At 47.0% G+C, this 21,012-nt stretch overlaps 1 protein-coding gene across 1 annotated transcript in view; it reads right to left on the bottom strand.

Moving 5' to 3' along the window:
* Positions 1 to 21,012, bottom strand: part of LOC146191450 (phospholipid-transporting ATPase ABCA3-like) — a 30,452-nt gene that overhangs the window by 7,925 nt on the left and 1,515 nt on the right. The window contains exons 3-14 of the mRNA XM_084599948.1: positions 13,296 to 13,571; positions 12,583 to 12,738; positions 11,971 to 12,181; positions 10,902 to 11,062; positions 10,449 to 10,748; positions 8,973 to 9,133; positions 7,912 to 8,125; positions 6,844 to 7,080; positions 5,333 to 5,507; positions 4,417 to 4,542; positions 3,562 to 3,725; positions 2,734 to 2,854 (exon numbers count right to left, since the gene is read on the bottom strand). Coding sequence (XP_084456074.1) covers positions 2,734 to 2,854; positions 3,562 to 3,725; positions 4,417 to 4,542; positions 5,333 to 5,507; positions 6,844 to 7,080; positions 7,912 to 8,125; positions 8,973 to 9,133; positions 10,449 to 10,748; positions 10,902 to 11,062; positions 11,971 to 12,181; positions 12,583 to 12,738; positions 13,296 to 13,571 — 2,302 coding nt within the window. The remainder of the gene's footprint in view (positions 1 to 2,733; positions 2,855 to 3,561; positions 3,726 to 4,416; positions 4,543 to 5,332; positions 5,508 to 6,843; positions 7,081 to 7,911; positions 8,126 to 8,972; positions 9,134 to 10,448; positions 10,749 to 10,901; positions 11,063 to 11,970; positions 12,182 to 12,582; positions 12,739 to 13,295; positions 13,572 to 21,012) is intronic.

Here is a 21,012-nt window from a genome sequence, read left to right as displayed (position 1 = left end):
GACACCGAGAGTCATGGCCAATGACGTCACAAGTTGGTTATAATGCGCTCGGCTGGGGATTCAAGGTATGGAGGATCGATTCCCGGTGAAGACAGAATTTATCTAATTATATATATTTTAACTATCATCCTAATGGTAGATATGGACAATTATAATGTGCGTTTCACAATTCAGGAGGTCATGGCCGATGACGTCACAATCTCGCGGTATCTCGCAGAATCTCGCAATGTGTGACACTTCTCGCGGCCGGCCGGACGAGGTCACGGCCGCGAGTACGAACCATCAAAGGCTTTCGCCTTAAAAGTTGGGTGCCTCAATGTAGCGCCGCCGTACAGTGTGGAGACACCGCCTTTGACGGCGCCATGTTGGGGCAAGCACAGATACGGCGAGCTATGGAGCGTCGGCCCAATTTCTTGTTCAGCACGCGCTTTCGCTACCAGGCTCAGGTGTATAACGTTTTTCTTTTTTTTTTTTCAAATATACTCGCAATCCTGAGCGCTTTTTTGCTCGAAAAAAAAAATATGAAAGCAACTAATGCTTGCTAGCATGCGTAGTTCTAAGAGGAAATGATCAAATTGCAGATGGTAACCGTTTACTCTTTCGCCGTCTCGGATGTTAAAATGCGGTTATTTTGACGACTGGCTGTTTTATAAAGCAATGCATTTTGTACTGCCGGACATGAATGAGTTTATGAGGTGCATAACATTCAGTTGCGTCTCTTGCCATCGATCAACAACCATGTCTACGTTTCAGTCAGCCGTATATCGAAAATTATTTCCATCGCAATGGCCCATCATAAACCATAGAAAAGACAACAAAAAACGATGCGTAAATCAACCTTTGACACGTGTCGCACGCTGATGCACACGGCATTTTATTCAAACCATCCTCATCAAGACTTTGAAGCTGATTTTGGATGCACGCCTAGGAGACATCTTTTAATCAAGGTTGGCGCCAGCTACAGTTCTGCTGCCGTACCCATCATTCGAACACAGCGCGCTACTCCCGATACCAGGCAATGCGATGCTTCGACCTGCTTCAACGTTGAAGAAGTCAGACCAAAATCTGTTGCGCACAATGCTTGATTGGGAACCCAAAAACCGCACAAAGCTCGTGCTTAGAAGCAGATGGGTGAAGCGGCGTGAGATAATGTAATTTCAAACAGAAGTGGGTAGCTGCGTTAGAGGAGTACAAAAATCTCTTGTAAAACGCTTTCGTATAAACAGATACAGACCGCAAGAAAGACGACACGCGCACAGTGTGTGTGTCATCTTTCTAGTGGTCTGTGTCTGCGCTAGACTTTTTTACACAATCGAAATGCACCTATTCGCTCAAAAGAAATTTTATGTATGCATAAAAGCAGCACAAGTATTGTGGTTTACCTCGCAGATCTTCGCATTGCCATTCGCCGTCCAGTCTTCACGCTTCACTTTCGCCTCCCATACATTTCTCCGTCTCTTATCCCGTGGAAAACGAAAACATCTGGCTCCTTTTTTTTTTCTTTTTTTTTTTTTTTTTTTGCTGAGCCAGCACAGAATAGAACACAACAGTCTGGCATGCTAGTTTCCGCGACTGAACACAGTACAATCGCCCAGCGCACAGCACAACCGCTTCGGACACTCCGCCGCAACGGTACGAAGCGGCTTGCCCCAAGATGGCGAGCGCGGAGAAAGCGGCGGCGCGGGGCATACCAAAGGGTGTCACCACCCTGTACGGCGGCGCTGGTATCGAGGCACCCTACTAAAAAGTGTTCAGCAGCGCCAGCCTCATCCAGGCGGCGGACATATAAACGCTTTCATATACCACAAGTGTCAGGTCGGATTTGATAGATCAAAGATAAGACCAACACGCGTATGCTTCCTATGGCATCCAGACTGCTAAACCAAGTCTTGCTAAAATTGCTAAGCCTCGGCGGACCTATACCGCTACAACACATAGATAAGTAGACGACCGGCGCTCTGTCGCTGAGGCTATAAATCGCTTCTGAGGTTGTGTGATATTATGTAAGGCATATGCCTACGCGGCACTTCATTCATACTTTCGCTGCCGTGGCTAGCAACCCTCCTGTGACACTCATTCAACATCCACACTAGGCTCTCCCTCTCCCCTGTCTCCGTGATGAGCCGCCGGAGCTTCCGCACTTGTGTCTATCACCATGGCAACCACACTAGGCTCCTTTCCTCTCCCCTCACTAAGCCTGCTGTAGGTGTCCTTCTCCACTTCACCACGCTAAAATCGCTAACCGTTCTTCTTCGAGGCGAGACGGAGTACCCCTCTGACACCGCACATAGTGCCAATATTACAGCTTTCTCTGTAGAAACAGCCACATGCCGCCGGCTGGATACAAACTCGCTCCCGAGCCTAATATTTCAGTTAAGGATGGTTACAGTACTAATACAATACTAATTTCCCACTTATTAACCCTACAAACAAATAAACAGAAACATTCTCTTATGGTTTACTCGGAGTAACTGTTGACCTTCTTGTTATATCGTTTTCTCGTCCATGTGTATTTTGAACGAAGTACAAATACGCAAGAGACGATTAAAATTGGTTTGCAGCGATTAAAATATGCGAAATCATATTCGTTAAACAAAATCGAATTAGAAAAAATACTAATCTTACTGCATAAATTGTTTGAACCTTAACCTTTGGTTTAAATGGAGCCAGAGCAATATGATCAATTCATACATTGCTAAAAAGCGCGCAGTCGCCCGCGAGCGACCAGCTTACCTGGACAACATTCGATGAATCGGTTCAAGTGATCCGGAATTTTTTCCAGTCCAAAGTTTTGACAAAATAGTAGGCGGTCAAAGGTTGACATGTAGCGACACATTACACTTTCCTGAGTAATCTGTTCGCGAAAAGCAGGGAGAAAATGCGTTTCATTTGCTCGCATCCCACTTGACCCATTAAACAATAGCATACTACAACTTATTATAAAAGATTGTCATAAGAACTGATTTTTCTAGGCGTGAACACTCGCGCAAGGGAGTCAGAAGAAGTGAGTGTGGTTTTTTCGTGTTTACGTAGATGGGTGCTATAGGTTTCGTACTGCACGGTGACCGCACTTAGATGAAAGCAAAATGCACCAAAAACTCTCGAACTTAGCGCCCCACTCCCCATTGACCCCTGCACAGCAATCTCAGCAGGTGCACTCGATTACACTCCCCAGTTATATCGTCCCGCTTATCCGCGGTGGCACCAATTATAGAATGTGCAGAGAATGTGCAGAGACCTTTCTGGGCGTTCGATTATATTCAGCGCGCAGATTTGATCTAAGTGAAACAGGTAGCGTAATTAACCGGTTGTTTATAAATATCATTCGACAATCCTAGGCCTCGATACACGACCATGCCTTAGTACAAATAGCAGCATTTAAAGAGGCGCTCTCTAGGCATTACGTCATTGACATAAAAACTATGTTATGAATAAAATGAAGCATTACCCGTCCCGTCGTGTTAGTCACGTCTAGCCCTGTTGTCCGTGACAATGTATAACAGTATAAATGAGTATTTTGCGCTTTTCTAGCCTGTGTAGTGACTGACCATGAACACTCACTTGAAGGCAGTTGGATACTCCCCAGGCCAGGGAAAAGCTGGGTATGCCCCTGAAGACCCACAGCGCGACGTCCAACCCTGACGTATCCTTTGTCTCATTATTCGTTGGTTCCAGAAGCGCCGGCAGCAGATAAAGGAGAGACATGCTCACATTCAACAACATACCTGCGCAGAGAAAGTAGGCATTCATAGTTTATATGAAACGGCGGCCGACTGATCTCTTAGCCGCTTCAACGAGACAGGGAGCTAGGTTGCGCCTCATACGGAGATATCAACATACCAACATACCTTCAAGATAAACTGCAGGGATATTCAACCGCAGTGCGAATGCGCTTTTAGTGGTGTTTTTAAAGCAAACGTATAAAGTAGCTTTACAACGAAAGCATATTCGCTGTATATTCTCCAAACTTACTTTGGAGTTCCTTATAAACTTTCAACCAATTAGGCAGGCCGTGCATGTGGACAGGCCACTCCTGTTTGCAAAAAAAGCGGAAGAGGCGCTCACAGCCCGTTCGTTTAGAGTGCGTCAGCAACAATATACTAATACGAGACCGGAGGCAACCTGTTGATCATTCAGTACTTGATTGCGACTTCCGTTATTATGGTAGTAGTTTAAGGATCAAGCAAACACTGTCTCGAGTGAGGTCAGCCGGCTTGATTTGAGTTAGGGGAGTACAAATTTGGGTGCTAATAGGCACACTGTAAACTGACTCCTAAATTAAAAGCTAGATCGCACGTGCAGGAAGGCAAACAGCAAAAACCTTTGAATTTTGAACTACATACCAGTCAGCTTCAAGAATATGCGACAGAACTGCGCCTAATCTGAAAATAATCGTGCCGGCGCGAACAGGCTTACCGGCCACTATGCTGATGCTGGCAATAGCCACGTATCCGGTCGACGGCTGGTCGCAGAACAGCGACACCACGTAGGCCAGTGGAATCGATGCACATCCGTAGCTCATCATCAGCGCATACAGGGGCCCTGGGAATACGGGATAGAAGTAAATATGACGCGAAGTATATGCGGAGTGGATACACTTATTCGCTTTCACTGATTCACGCGCGGATATCTGTATACATGCTTCATGCTTTGAAGCTATTTAGGATGCGAATGTGCTGCTACTGGGTAAAAATCGCCGAGGTTCACAACGTGACAGCATTTCGATCTGATAAGCTTCTAAGGTCTTCACCCTTTCGGTGGAGGCTTGCATAAGTATATACTCGCACAAGTCCGTACTCCAAGTAGGTGATATAGCGTACGCTAGCATGCTGGGGGTCCCATGATAACGTTAGAGGACGTAAACAGCAGCTGGAGGGAGTTAGGTAACAAAGGAGAAGTATATCAAGAAGAGGAAATGCACGCGGGCGGTATATATGTAGTGTGGAGACCAGGGGCCATAAAATGTAGCCATGACATTGGGTCGACCGCCAGAAAACAGTCCTGTTCGCCGGCTCTAGCAGAGAAACAAAGCCGATCGAAGGCAAAGAGGTAGCTATATGCATACATCAAAAAATAGGTTGTCCCAAATAATACGGAGCAGGTGTCCCTCTAGGGCAATGGAAAGAAGTAAACCGCAGCACGGAGCGGTGGGCAATCAGGTTTGGAGAGATTAGGGAATTGGCAGGGATAAGTTAGCCACAGCTGGCGCAGCACAAGGTTAATCAGACGGTTTACGGAAGGTAGTCCTTGTGCGGATGTATTTAGGCTGATGACGGCGACAGTGATGGTGTTCACAACTTTGCGAAAGGCTAAGTGTTGCGCTCGCGTATACCCAGCGTTGAGGCGTCCGAGTAAAGCCGGTGCATGTCCATCAGCACGAAAGGGGCGAGCAGCAGGAGCGAGCAGACAGCGTGCAGTGCCAAGTCGACGGCAAACGCCGTGCCCCAGAATGCAGCCGGACTGGCACCCGACAGTAGCTGCAGCAACTTCACGTTGCGAACGCGCTCCTGCGATGAAAGAGCACGAGTTGAAAATGCTTTCGAAGTGCGTCGAGGGAGGCAAATTGAACGCACCAGGGACAGATGCTATATAGTCAGATACAATTGAAGTGTGCAGTAATCGCCACACCCAATTCCCCTGTTACAAAGAGCTTTCAGATGTTAAAGTATTTCTTGTTACCTAAATAAAAAGCTAACCACCAGGCGACTTTAAAAGCTCTGTAATAGTTAGGACTCCAGCATGTTTGATATATTCAAACAATGAAAAACCTTATTTAATTTTTTTTTTTGTAATTGGTGAGCGAATTAAGCAACAGCGGTACAGTTCACTGTAACAGAGGCATATAGCCCATTGTTACCAACTGTGTTTCTTATTTGTATCCAACTGCAGAATTTGCGAATGCTCCAGTTGCACTCTGGCTCAGAGAGGTAAAAATCGGCAGGGATGACGCCGCCATAGCGGCATGACTCCAGTGTAATTGCACCCCTTGTGATGCGCCAAAATCTCAATAGATGGGCGACCTCGAATTTGACCCTATAAATGAACACGCTGAAAAATGGTGTCGAACCCACGTCTTTGTGTCCATCCCCATATTTCTCTGAATTAAAGCACGGCGAGCCTGATAAGAGCGACAATGTGTTTACAGTTATCCCCGCCCCTCTTCTGTATTTATAGATGTCGACAACTGGTAATACTGCGTATCTCGCAATCAGAAAGGAAGAAATTGAGAAGACAATTAACAATTGCGGACGACCAGCATTTTTTTTTCTGCTCGACCCTTACGTTTCTCACAGCGTCATTAATGTGGTTTTGCGTTAACAACACAAAAAGCAGATAGTGCTATTGTAGTCGGCTTCTCGCCAAGTTGTCGCATAGTCGCGCCCTAAAAGGCAGAGTTTGTGATACGATGATCGCATCATACATTGAAGAAAATCATGCACCGCCCATCAATACGAACGTAAGCTAAGTAATCATTTTGAAAACCAACCCATCATGCACCCGATAGAAGGAGTGGTCAAAGAACGAAGAAATGTACTTTGCGGTAGACAATGCGAGATGGATGGCGCCGAGAGGATCGTTGCATGAAAGAAAGTATAGTCGCGGACAGAATAAATTGGATCACGCTTCCGCATTCAAACGCTTCTGTTCCGTTATGTATTAGAAATAAATGTTTGCTGTCTTCACGTGCAAAGACAAAAGTAAATATTACGAAAGTATGCAACAAGCATGTATTATGTTTCGCTAATTAGCGCCCCAGAAGACTGACCGCCAAAGCGTGGTCCATATTTTCTGTCCGCGACTGCACGTCAGTCTTCATGGTGTCTGCGAGCACGGTTCATGTACCTGGACGGGAAAAAGCACGTAGGTGGCAGCGAGGAAGGCAAGTCCGACGGGTACGAACACAGCACACATGATGCGCGTGGCAAGGACGATCAAAGGATCCGGGTCGGGTTTGGGGTTCTCCTTGGGCAGCGGATGGTTGACCACGTGCACCCGCCAGCCCGGCAGGAACGCGCGAGAGGCCATCACCACAGACACGGCCGACGAATGCGGGGAGTAGGCGCTGTGCCACGCCGTCGCCTACGACCAGAACGACCGCATGTGCTCAGTACTATAGCAGGCCAGGCAGAGAACACAGCCGCTGGCGAATGGAACTGGCAAATGGCACAAGGCCTTCGCAACGAAGTCATCGCAGTTCAGTGCGGCTCTTCACATCATCGGGATGATATATGTAGAGCGTGGCGCCACATACGTAATAGTATTTTTGTTTACTATTTAATACAAGATGGCGACATGTGGTCGCCGCCCAAAATGATCCGAAGAACGATTCCTCTCATTTCTATTGCAGCTGTTACTTTGCCTGTGGTCGACCTCACTTGATCGTTACCTTTACTATGCGCCCTCAGCCTGTTATTCAAGTAAACAAACTTCCATTTTTCATCTTTCTGCTTTCTGCGGAATTCTATACCTTTAGAAATTTTTTAAACTTAATATTTTCACGAATATGGTGAGATCTTTCGGCGGTAATCCGGAACTGTGTTTCCGCAGAAATAGCCTCAGCAATAATGCAGGCGAAGGGTACATTGGCTCGTTAGATACAGCCTTGGTCAAAAGTCTTGGAGCCAAAGGATTTTCGCCTCAAGCTGAAAATTAAGCCGTCACAGCGCCATTAAGGACTAAAGGGCCGTGAAATACTATGATATAGTTTCTTGTTGTGATAAGAAATCATTTCCTAGCATTTCCAATACCATTTACCCTTTTGTAATGGCGTGACGGCATCATTTTAAAGCTGATCGAGGTGAAAATCCTTTGGCTTCAAGACTTTTCACCAAGAGTGTATCTCGTATTTCTGCTTATACACGAATATAAACTATCACATTTCAAAGATTGCGCGTGCAGCACACTTCGCACCTCGATGGCCGCATCGTCATCCTCCAGTTGTCGGTCTAGCATGAAAGCGCCCTGGGGCAGATGCGACACATTGGATGTGACTCGGAACTGGGCGCCGACGACGAACTGAGAACGGTAGCGGCGGTAGTTGCTCAGCGCAACGTTGTGGAGCCACTGACGCGGATCGTCACTGCCGAGGTCGTGCACCTCGGCACCTTGCTCCAGCCGAAGGTACCTGTAATCTCCAAGTGTCTGTACCTAACTCGCCCACACTACGGCTAGCCGCTAGTATCTGCTTCTTTAAAAAAACTCAACTTATGAGTCTGTAACAGTATATTGTCATATAGCAGAAGGTATACCGGTTTTATTTATTTTTTTTTTTGTAACTGTTCACAAATCGTTATTTGAAACCCTGCGAGAGATACGTCGGTGCGATCTGTGCAGGTGGATTACACATCAGGGCATACATTATGTACCTGACAGAACTCAGTGATAAAACGTTTAATGAACTAAAATTAACTACTAAACTTTTTTTGCTTTTTATTTCAGGAGCCAACATTATATTAACAATCTGAAGGCCAACACAGAAGCCAAGTCCAGCTTTTAAATTTTCTTTGTCGGCAATGCATTTCGAAAAATTGCACTTCAAAAATAACATTTTTAGCTCTTAAAGTTGGCTTCCCGCAATACCACTCCCCCCCCCCCCCCCCCCTCCTTTTTCTTAATTACGTCGCTAGGCATAGTATTGTCGTGGAAATCACGTCAATTGCTTATACGACATGCATAACCCGGTATATACAGCTCTCACGAGCCGCTAATTATAGGAACCAAAGTCGTTAGTGTGTAGGCTATGCGACAGCCACGCCTGGCGATTTTCGCGTTTTGGTACAGTATTCTATTCTAAGTTGCCGCGAGTACAGCTCTTAAAAGCAGAGTCTAATAGCACGCATCAAAGCCAATTGACATTTTTTAACTTCACGCATTTCATAAGGGATTCATATTAAGTAAAGGCGGCACAGCAGTATGCCGCATGCTATCATTTGGCTCGGTCGTATACTTCAGTATAACAAAACGAAACGCACTTCTCGTATTCTTGAGCAACGCCAGTCCTCGTGGCCTCGTCGGCAGTGTAGAAGGCAACCGTGTGACCGAACAAATCGAGCAGCGAGTACTCCACGGGTCCGGAGTAACTGAGCCTCCGGGAAATGTGCGTCTGGTTGATGAACATGAACAGGAAAAGAACCTGCGTGAACGCAATGTGTCGCACTGTAAATCTGTACGGTCTTTTAATCATCATCATCATCACTATGCTCACTGCAGGGCGAAAGCCTCTCCCATATTCCTCCAATTAGCCCGGTCCTATACTAGCTGTATCCACTTAACCCCTGCGAACTTCTCAACCTCATCCACCCACCTAACTCTCTGCCGCCACCTGCTAAGCTTTCCTTCCCTTGGAATCCAGTTTGTTGCCCTAAGCGACCATCGGTTATCCTTTCTTCGCGCTGCATGTCCTGCCCATGCCCATTTCTTCTTCTTGATTTCCACTAGAATGTCAGTGACTTGAGTTATTTCTCTGACCCACTCTGCACGTTTCCTATCTCTTAACGTCATCCCTTACCCTTTTTCTTTCCATAGCCCTCTGCGTTGTCTTTTAGATCATCCGAAACTTCCTTACGTCATGCAGACCGACCACATGAGACTATCATGCAGTACACGGTGAGAAAACAGATACATGTTGACTGAATGCTGTTTTGGCGTCTGGCAACGTCGCATCACATAACATGTGATTATTCATTGTCAATTAATAAACTGAAGTACAGGATCCTTATGTAGTATCCACATATACGACCGCATATCACGCAGAGGACCTCTAAATGGTTATTTTAGTGATGACTGAATGCGATTGCGCGGGGACGGTACGAATTCAGTTATTGACATTTAGTATTTCAAACTCATAGCCTGGCACATGGTGAAGAGTGGAGTTCAAAGCGTTATAATAACGCCTGTCTGCGTCACTCTTCACTTGAATAATTAAACGGTACTTGGCAAAAATTTCGCAGCTTCAGTTCTTGGTGCCAACGAAAGCTGAACACTTGAAACTGATTAACAGAATTTTTTTAGAAACAAAAAAGGCGCAGTTCAAATGTTTTCTGTGATTTCATATTGTGCCTACAGAAAATAAACAAAAAAAAAACGTTTGCAGGAATGCCTAATATATTATGTAATCTCCATATGTGAACTCGACGGGACAGCTGTCCCGTCGAATTCTGTGTCATTCTTTCGTTGCTGTGTTTTCGAACCCTATATGCGTGTGTCTGAACATAATCAGACACCCTTTCTCGTCATCTAGGTGGTGGTTATAAGTTTACCCAATACGCTTTAAAGGTGGCGACCTGGACGCAGTGAATATATGCATAGTTGTCGCTACCAGTTTGGAAATTTTATGACACAGGACATTTATTTTTCGATGATGCTTCTAAAGATATCGCAGAAATATACCGCAATATGAATTTCAAATGTATATTATGCATAAGCCAGGATATGGCGGCAGCACCGACCGAAAGAGGTAGCAACACCATCAGCATCGGCAGCCTGAAGTCGCGGCGTCCATATTGCAGCTTCTTTGTGACGAGGGCACCAACACGCTGCATCAGGTTGGGCCGTATGTCGCCCGTGGAGAAGTTAGCTTCGATCAGGCCAAGGGGGTTGTCGGCCGCCGGATCATCCATATTGCCCGTCGGCCGCTGCCGGTCCTGGCCGGTACCACGCTCCACATGCCGGAGCACGTCTTCTAGCGCTGCCACGTATACAGAGATCCACAGCAGCCCAGACCACTTTTCTTCCAGCTCCTCCAGCAACTGCATGGTCACAAGATGTCGATGGATGAGAGCGGGGAAAAGAAATTAGATATAGATCATATATACTATGGTGCTTTGAAGTGTTTTCACATCCCGGTCTGCACTAGACGAAAGAGTATCACCAAACGCTAGCATCAGAGCAGTGGCACTTACCGCAATGAGCGCAGAGGCGCCGATGTCTCCCACGTTGATGTTCAGCGTCTTGATAGCTTCCTCTTGAATGTGGTCCAGAGGAACATGCTTCCGTATAACGGCAACCACTTCGTCTTTCGTGACGTCTTGCTCTATTGTAGCTCGGATCCAATAGCCTGTGCCTGTGCACAATATGTGGAGAGCAGTGGTTGCCGTTCGATACCGTTCCCTTAAGATGCGGGTTGCATTCCTGCTGCGATTTCTATAAACGCTAAGGTTCTAAGCAAAACGACAGTCTGCGCGCCAAACCTAGTAAGTTCCTTTGTTCACGTCTTTAAATAATAGATCAGAGCACGATCTCTACAAGCGTTATCAAAATATCACCGGTATCTCTGATGGAATGCACCGTAGAAATCTTTACAATTATTCTTCACTGTCACTGTAGTTAGACTAAAGCACCAGCCAACAAAAGACGAGGTCAATGAGGCAGAATGACCACATTATGTTATAGCCAATTCGATGTTTTGCGTGGTTGAATGAAGTGAGCTTGCATTCGAAAAGAAATCTTACTAGTCATATGACTGCGCTCTGCTCCAACACTACAACAGTGTGGAATCCTGAATCCGATAGGAGAACGAATCCTGTTGTCTCTCACCTGCACCTAGAGCAGAGCATCGTAACATACCAACGATCTGCTCCCGGTTGCCTCCCCCTATCGGCCCGCGAGTAGTATACTATGTAATAGTCTGAACAAGACAAGCTCGTTCCAGAAGCGTTCAAAACAACCACGTTGACGAACTACGCCGCAGGTACACCGTTTTATAGGCGGCGTTCTTTGCGATCGTAACAAGAGCCGAAACCATACAGAAGAGTGTATAGGTGCTCAGCTGCTTGACATTATAAGCCGTCGAAAGTGTGAATGTTAGACTATGGTAACAGGACACACATCTCTTGAAACAACAGTCACGTGCTTATCCAACTTTCAAAGTTATCCAGGAATAAACCAGTGCCCACATATTGCACGCTAAATGACAACAGTGGTGTAGGTCTGCTTGAAGCCGGTTAGTGGAGTGATCGAATGTGTGTGTACCGTAGGTATTTCGCAGGAACAGCGAGGAGCCGCAGCAGCCCAGCCTTCCCGCCGCCAGCACGGCGATGCGGTCGCCGAGGGTGTCGGCCTCCTCCATGCTGTGCGTGGTCAGCAGCATCGTCCTGTTCTCGTGGAAGCGCAGCACGCACTCCCACAGGGCACCCTTGCACTCGGGGTCCGCGCCTGCCGTCGGCTCGTCCAGCACCACGATCTGCAACCATGAAGGCGAACGCCCCAGACAAATACGGCTAGCTGCGTGCCGCAATTTCCTACAGTCCGCCAGAACGTATATAGTACCTGAACCGCGTACAACGACGAGGAATCACCTTTATCGTCCAACTTTCTGATACTACTTCAACTGCCCATCAATGCTTCCATTTTTTTTTTCGTTCATTCGCCCCAGTATACGAGGCGTTCATAGGGATACTTGACAGTTCATGGTCCCGGAGGATCATACAACGAAGTGCCATCTTTCTCAAAGGAGTTGAATTGATATTACCATTGAAGATAACTGACATAACCATTGCTTTTGGATCCGGCAGCAAACTACTTTTTTCTGGAATAGAAAAGTGTGGACATCGACGTGCCGCTGTGAGCGAGTGTCAGACCTACCTGTGGGTTGCCGACGATCGCGATTCCCAGTTGAAGCTTCCGTTTGGTGCCCCAGGACAACGCGCTGGCCAGGGTGTTGCGCTTTTCGGACAGGTTGAAGGCCACCAGGATCTCTTCAATGGCATTGTCCTCCTTCAAGCGACTATCGCTACGGATCTGTTGAAGTCAGGGAAAGAATATTACAGGGCGCTTATCATTCAATCACATGAACACGCCATTTGGAAAATAAAATGTGGAGTAGGGAGGAAATACATATTTGATATACCGAAACTCCTCATTTCCATATTTCTTGAGCCCTATGTTTTTTCCGGGAATTTCCTGTTATTTTCGATTTTCTTATGTCATATTGCATGACCTGGATGCCAGCAATGAGATGTGCAAATTGATAGCACTTTGAATGGACAAAACGGGATAATGAGCGCTTAGGATGTACTTGCTGGTAGGTAACATAAGCAGTTCCGTTTCTGCAATGACGATTCACTCTCCCATAAATGTCCTGTTATTCGCATAATGACCCACCACAAGCAATGGAAGTGCGTCTTGAGACCTCAATACGTCGGCCTCAGTGGAATACCAGTAGTGTAGGGGATCCTTTATGCCCTATTTCTTTCAGTCAGAAGCTAAGGAGCAACAAACAAACAAAAAGACGGGGGGGGGGGGGGGGGGAGTAAACTGTGCCGACGACCTTAGACTGAGTAAGCCCAGTGACATACCTTAGCGAAGAACTGCAGATGCTCGAGCACGGTGAGGCCGAGGAAAAGGATGTTCTCTTGCGGACAGAAACCCATAGAGCGCCGCGCTGCGTCTGTGTCAAGCGCGATATTCCTTCCGGCCACGCAGACGCAACCGTCGGAGGCCTGCTCAAGACCCGTGATGAGCCGAAGCAGGGTCGTTTTGCCAGCCCCGTTGCGGCCAAGCAAAACGGTAACGTCACCGGGGTACGCCTTGAGGCTAACTTGATGAAGCGCCACCGTGTTGTTCGGGTAGATCTGAAAGAGCCAGCAGGGCTACGCTGGTCACGTTTAGAAATGACCTGGAAAATAGTGCCGTCTACTTCATCCTTTTTCATAAATCGCACATTTACGGTCAACTATTTGGTGGCAGAGCGGCGGATGTAAAAATTACGGCGATTGTGCTTTTTGAGGGACGCTGAGCACGCGGCCGGCTGACGCAGAAGACATATGGGGTTACGTTTGAATTTATGCTGTTGTCAGTGGTACCTCAACGCAGATTCGGGCTCTAGCAAGACGAGGGCACAACCACATTTACCGCGCATTAGCACTTCCACTCCGAAAAAGGTAAGAGCACAAGTTATACGCACAAGATTTTATTATACGAAAAAGCCACACTACAAACACTGCACTAACCCCCACACTTTATTACAATCCATAGCTCAGGTGGCCTAGGCGCAGCACCCAAAAGCGGGGCCGCGATGCCGCGCGCGCCGGCTAAATACTACTCACGTGTCGCGGCGGAGCTAAGGGCGCTCGCAGGCCGCGCGCTCCCAACTAAAGGATTAAAGCGAACGTGACTATTGTAGAAGAAGGAAAACACACTAGCCGATGCTAGCCGTTCTTTTCTGAGGTCCGAAAATGGCACTCACTCTGCTCCTCGAGCCCCACGTCCTCGCGCTTCCTCTTCCTTTTCTTTCTTCTCAACCATTAGGCTCAAACCTTCAATACACTCCCTGCCCCGAAGTGACAACCGGTAATAGATAGGGATGTCAAATAGGCCTAACTACCTCCTATACTTGCCGTAAACGAATTAGGAACGAGCAGACTATCCCATCCTTACCCATTATACATTCCTCGATAACACCAGCCGGCCAAACAGCTTTCGCGCATTGCTCAGAGTGACAGGCACCTAGCTCATTAGCACTGGGGTAAATGAAGGTGATTGTTCTTGAATTAACAACAGCTTCAGTTTCAGATAGCAATGTTCCGAGCTGTGGCGTGTCAATATCTGCTTTTCCAAACGTTTTCCGCAGGCATACCCTAACGATTCTGATTAATCTTTCCCCCTCCCCACGAAGCAGCTCTGTCAGCAATAAACTTCCACGTTCTACTATCCCTAGCACGGTAGTCTTTCCCATGTTACTGTCTAATAGAAATTTGAAACTTTGCTACGTCCCTAAATGGTCTTTTGACCGCTCAGGAAAATCAACAGCTCTGATTTCGAAAGGTCGAGCGTTCTGCAGCCTTTCGCATACTGTCGGATGCTGTCGGAGCAGCAGATGCTTTCAGCCGAAAACGCGCACACACCACATATTTTGCCTGGACACATTTAACCCACTGACGAACTCGTGTCATCAGGATCCTTTCTCCCAGCTCGACTAGTGTGTCGCCCACACTGCCATGGAAAATATTGCGATATATATGCAACACCACAAAGCGTGTTGAAGGGTCTTCCACAGGGAGCAACACAGGCGCTACTTCAGTGGACGTCACTGAAGCATTCAGAAGCCAGGTCCTAATCCTGGGCACAAAGTCGTCATCGATGAAAGAGTGAAGATCTCTCATCTTCGAGGATGCTTCAAAACGCTTTCCCTTCGCGTGTTGGAGGAAGAGATCCATAGCAAAAGCATCTTTCTGAACTAGGTTGCACCAGAAGAGAGTCTTGGCCTCTCGCAGTTCTTGTGCATCAAGGGGACTGGTACGACGAGTGACCGGTGAACTACTGTCAGTGATGTAGCTTGGTATCCGTGTTGTCCCTCGAATACTTCTGCTCGAAATACTGAACCGATATAGTCGAAAAAGTGGCTCCCTGGTCGCGCTCACCAGAGTCATCACGCTGCGCTTTATCTTTAAGTATAGAATGGGGATACCCATCCCAACGGATCGGAAAGGCGTGCTGCAGTCTGTAAAACATATTGTTTCGAGTTTCCTTTGCGAGGTAGCAGTAAGAAGCGGTGTTTCAGTAGAGGCCAAGCACTTTCGTGAGTGCAGAAGGTGAATCTGCTGATGTATCTTTATCGACGTGTTCTTGTTATGCTGGATCATTCGCAGCCCACTTTTCTAGCGTCATGCAAGCATCGCGGAGGATACTGTATGCCTCTTCGTATACTTCAAAGGCTTGATTGGAACTCGAAAAACCAGTGACGAGGTCATCGACGTAGAAGCAAATGGAGAGGATAGCAGCTGTACGTTGTAAAGAGGCTTCAACGTGTTGTAAGGGCAAATGTGTGAAGGGCACACGCGTCATTTTGTACCCCTGAATGGCCGGCAAATGACTCTCGGGCAGTGGTGCGTGCTAAAACCATAAGAAACACAGATCATCGTGGTCATGGCGCTTAAAAGCGAACTGCAGAAAACCCTCTGGCACATCAGCGGTGAGGCCTATCTAATTCAGTAGGAAAATCACTAGCATCGTCACCATAACGTTCCTTAGGTAAGTGACTTTCCTCAAGCGATCGTTCACTGATGAAAAACAATTCGAATGCCACGACGCATTCAAAACGACAAGCAGCCGCTTTGTTATAGATGATTCTGGAATGACAGCTTTGTGAAGCATGTAATAAATCTTCCCTCCGAGATACTGCTCGCACAGTACTTGTCCTCTATACCCGTCCACTTTGAACCAGGCTGTACTGTAGAGTGGGCGCCACCGAACGGTTGTCACCGAGGCTAACATCCAAGGTCTTCTCTGGAAGTGTGACTTCATACCGCACGTTTCGCAGCTGGGTGTTCTCGGTAAAATTCTCTAAAACTATGCTGTCATGGCAAGTGCTCGTTGAAGGGTCACATATGCCAATGCTATCCAGCTCCCAGAAACGGTGCAATGTATTCGAAACTTCTGCGTCGACAGAGCTCGTTCGAAGCACGCAGACTGTCCCGACTTGAGATAAATTGTTTCCATTAGATGTAACAGGGCCTTGCAAAGTCCAACCATGTCTTCTACTGATGGCTGCCAGACTATTTTCTGGGTCATTGGAACATATTTTATTGCAAAGAAACTTGGAAATTTGACTTGCCCCGATAAGCAAATCTATTTCTTTGCCGCCATTCAAGCCTGGGAAAACCATCGCGTCAGCAATGTATTTCTTTGCCCCAACCAACTGTTTAACGAACACATGTGTACTAGGAAATTCAGCCAGTGTGTCGCAAATAAACGAACTTCTATGGCCTTGATTTCGTGTGTCATTGTAAATGTAGGCGCCCCAAATTTAACTTGCGTAGCGGTGACTTCGTAGCTGTCCCGAACGCTTTGATGGTCAAATCGATAGTTTCCACGTGTTGTAGTCCTTATTTCCTTGATACGTCGGCTCTATAATGAAAGTCCGTTGGTCGCCATTATCAAACAAACCTCCGATATACATCATCATCATCATCATCATCATCATCAGCCTGATTATACCCACTGCAGGGCGAAGGCCTCTCCCATATTTCTCCACTTAACCCGGTCCTGTGCTAGCTGCATCCACTTGACCCCTGCGAACTTCTTAATCTCATCCGCCCACCTAACTTTCTGCCGCCCCCTGCTACGCTTTCCTTCCCTTGGAATCCAGTTTGTTACCCTCAGCGACCATCGGTTATCCTCTCTTCGCACTACATGTCCTGCCCATGTCCATTTCTTCTTCTTAATTTCCACTAGAATGTCGGTAACTTGAGTTATTTCTCTGACCCACTCTGCACGCTTTCTATCTCTTAATGTTACCCCTACCATTTTTCGTTCCATAGCCCTCTGGGTTGTCCTCAACTTAAGTAGAACTCTCTTGGTTAGTCTCCACGTTTCAGCCCCATAAGTGAGTACAGGCAAGATGCAACTGTTGTATACTTTCCTCTTGAGCGATACCGGTAAGCTGCTAGTCATAATCTGCGAGTGCTTGCCAAATGCGCTCCATCCCAATCTTATTCTTCTTGTTATTTCCTTTTCATGGTCCGGATCTGCGGTTACTACCTGTCCTAAGTAGACATATTCGCCTACTACCAGTATTTCGCTACCTAATGTAAACTCCTGTTCCTTCCCGAGGCTGTTGAACATTACCTTAGTCTTCTGCATATTGATTTTCAAGCCTACCTTTCTACTTTTTCTGTCTAGGTCATCAATCATTATTTGCAGTTCATCTCCCGAGTTGCTTAGCAAGGCAATGTCATCAGCAAATCGCAGATTACTCAGGTATTCTCCATCTACCCTTATCCCTAACTGCTCCCATTCCAAGTCTCTGAATACCTCCTCTAAGCAAGCTGTGAATAGTACTGGGGAGATTGTGTCTCCTTGCCTAACACCTTTCTTTATGGGAATTTTGTTACTTTCTTTATGCAGGACTATGGTTGCTGTGCAGCCACTATATATATCTTCCAGCACTTTCACGTATCGGCTCATCTACCCCCTGATTTCGCAATGCCTGCATCACCGCCGAGGTTTCAACTGAGTCAAATGCTTTTTCGTAATCAATGAATGCTATGTACAAGGGCTGGTTATATTCCGAGCATTTTTCTCTCACCTGATTGATGGTATGGATATGATCGATAGTAGAGTACCGTTTCCGAAACCCTGCTTGATCCTTTGCTTGATTGCAGTCTAAGGTTGTCCTGATTCTATTAGCGATTACCTTAGTAAATACCTTATACGTAACAGACAGTAAGCTGATTGGTCTGTAATTTTTAAGGTCCTTAGAGTCCCCTTTCTTGTGAATGAGGATAATGTTTGCATTCTTCCATGCTTCCGGTACCGTCGATGACACCAGGCACTGCGTATACAGGGTGGCCAGTTTTTCTAGCACGATATCCCCCCCGTCCTTCAGCAAATCTGTAGTTATCTGATCCTCTCCAGCTGATTTCCCCCTTTTCATAGTTTCTAGTGCTTTCTTGACCTCGTCCTTCGTCACTGGTGGAACGTCTGGCTGTTTTTCCCTACCGCCAATCTCATTACGGTCCTGACTACTTTGGCTACTGTAGAGATCTGTATAGAACTCCTCGGCTACTTTGACTATCTTGTCCATATTAGTGATGACGTTGCCCGCCTTGTCCCTTATCGCATACATCGCATCGCATCGCATAAAAGTTTGCAATAGCACTTGTGTCTGCATGTCACTTTTTGCATCAGTAGCCACGGCATGCAGGCTGACGCCGTTTTCAGTGGTAGCTGTTCGCCGAGAAAGATGGACATAATTGCAGATTGAAATCGCATGCCTGCCCCGCACTGCAAACAGCGAATTTACGACGGCAATGTTTTGATCTATGCCCTGGATTCGTGCATCGAAAGCAACGATAGGGTCTGGTTAAGAGGCTTCTCCGCTCTGGCAGACTCATGTCGTAAGTGCAACAATGTGTTGAGTGCATCGTCGAACAGCAGAAGAAGCACTCATCGCCTTGACTAGACGTGACGCTGTGTGGAACAGAAGCCGAAGTCGAGGAGCTCTGAGGCCAGCCGCATGCTTTGTCGTTACCACTGCGTGCGGTCACAACCGGCGAGCCGTAATTCCCCTCTTGACTGCTCGATCCTCCTATGAATCCAGTTATTTCTCGAGCTTCCACCTCGAGGCGTAGGTGCTCTAGCAACCGTTGAAGCTGCGCTTCTGCCGACTGCTGTGCATTGCCGCTTGGTTCGATGCTTCGCCGCTTGTAGTAGTCTATCACGACTTCACTCCGCATACTTTTACAAGAATCTCAACCAGCATGGCAGAGTAGAATAACTCAGGCACACCGAGTGCATGCAAACCTCTAATGCTGATGATGATGCAGTCCAGAAGACTGCGTAACGCAACCACGTCTGCAGGAGACTTGACAGGCTTGAGTGTGCGGAGGTTGGCCAAGTACCGTTGGATAATAATCTGTTGATTTCCGAAGCGGGTCTTCAGTATCTTGATGGCGTCGCCGTATGATGTTTCTGATTCTTGAATTCCCTCGACTGCTTGCGCCGCCATTCCACACAGCAGGCTCTTCAAGTAAAGAAAGCGATCTATATTTCTCAGGTCTGCGTTAGTGTGCATGGCATGGTGGTACATGTCCCAAAAGGCTGGCCAATGGGACACGTTGCCGTAGAAGCGGAGCAAGTCGAGCTTTGGCAGGCGAGACCCAACTCGCATGGTCGTTTAGCAACACCCATCGCACTAGGTTGACTGTCTGCCGTAGGGATCTCACTAGCAGTGTCGGTAGAATGACAAGGAGCATTCACAACAGTAGATGGCGCTTGCAAACCCTCGATGTGGTGACGGAGTAGAGTCAAAGTTTGTGCTGCTGAGTCTTCGTACTGTAAAACTAATGCAAAATCTTCTCCCACCTCTTCGTCCGCAAAAAATTTCTCGAGCTGTTCGTTGAGGAATCGCAGGCCATCGCTGCACACTCTGAGTCGCTCCTGGAACTGCCTAAAGGCGAGCAGAGTGCCAGCGCCCGATTCGATGAGTTGAGCAACTTCATTCCGCAGTCGAGTATGTAAAGCACGCTGGGCGGTACGCTTGGCTTTGACGCGCTCCGTCTGGAGTCAGAAAGGCGGCTGGTGTCTTAAAGGCGTTCCTCTTCTTTTGGAGGTTCGCTGGCAGAGCTCCTCGTAGCCTTCCTGGGGGGTCGATGCGTTGTTCCTGGTAACCTCCAGGAAGGATCGATGCGAAGCCCGCGATAGCCTCCTGGGTTTCGGCACCATAAATTGTAGAAGAAGAAAGGCACACCAGCCGATGATAGCCGTTCTTACTGAGGTCCCAACATGGCGCTCACTCAGCTCCTCGAGCCCTACGTCCTCACATTTCCTCTTCCTTTTCGTCCTTCTCAATCATCAGGCTGAAATCTTCAATAACTATCACTACTGAGAATCTAACAAGGCTGGTGTATGATCTCTTCAAGCAGCGAACGTCACAACAGCTGATGGACGATAAGAAAGTACCAAATGAATAGTGTACACCCCGTGACTCGACTCAGATTTGCGCTCACAATTTCAGTTAGGCCGGGTGTTCCGCGTCACTAACTGAACACAGTCCCCATAAAATTAATATTCATAGAACTGAGGTTCAGTAGTTCAAGAGAGGAACACTATAGTTTACGATAGACAGTGAGGCAATATAAGTGATAAGCGATTACGTCTCCTTAGTTAGTGACCGCAGATCCGGATCAAGAGACTGAAATATAACTAGTCGGAAATTGGGAGGACACCTTTAATAAGCGTTAATAACTGCCATATGTTAGCTCCCCTTGCGGATCCTCGTTCGCGTACATGAACTCTCCTGCGCGCTTAGTCTCTAATCTCTAAATAAGTGCAACTGTTATCTCAAACAAACTACCCAGATAAAGTCATAAGTTGCCACATTGTGTGAAGTATGATGTCTGTGCATATTAATGACCTCAGGTGGTCAAAATTTCCGGAGCCTTCCACTATGGCGTCCTTCATAGTCTGAGGTCCCGAGTCACTTATTTACGTTATGATATTAATCAAACCAAGGATAGTGTAAAAGACTACACGTTATAAACCTAAGGCTCCACTTTAACCAAGCCGTACTAA

The sequence above is a fragment of the Amblyomma maculatum genome, chromosome 4 (genome assembly GCF_055883805.1).
Source record: "Amblyomma maculatum isolate TAMU_Amacu chromosome 4, ASM5588380v1, whole genome shotgun sequence".
NCBI lineage: Eukaryota > Metazoa > Arthropoda > Arachnida > Ixodida > Ixodidae > Amblyomma > Amblyomma maculatum.
Note: the sequence above shows the minus strand (reverse complement) of the source record. Positions and strands in the feature narration are given on the sequence as shown.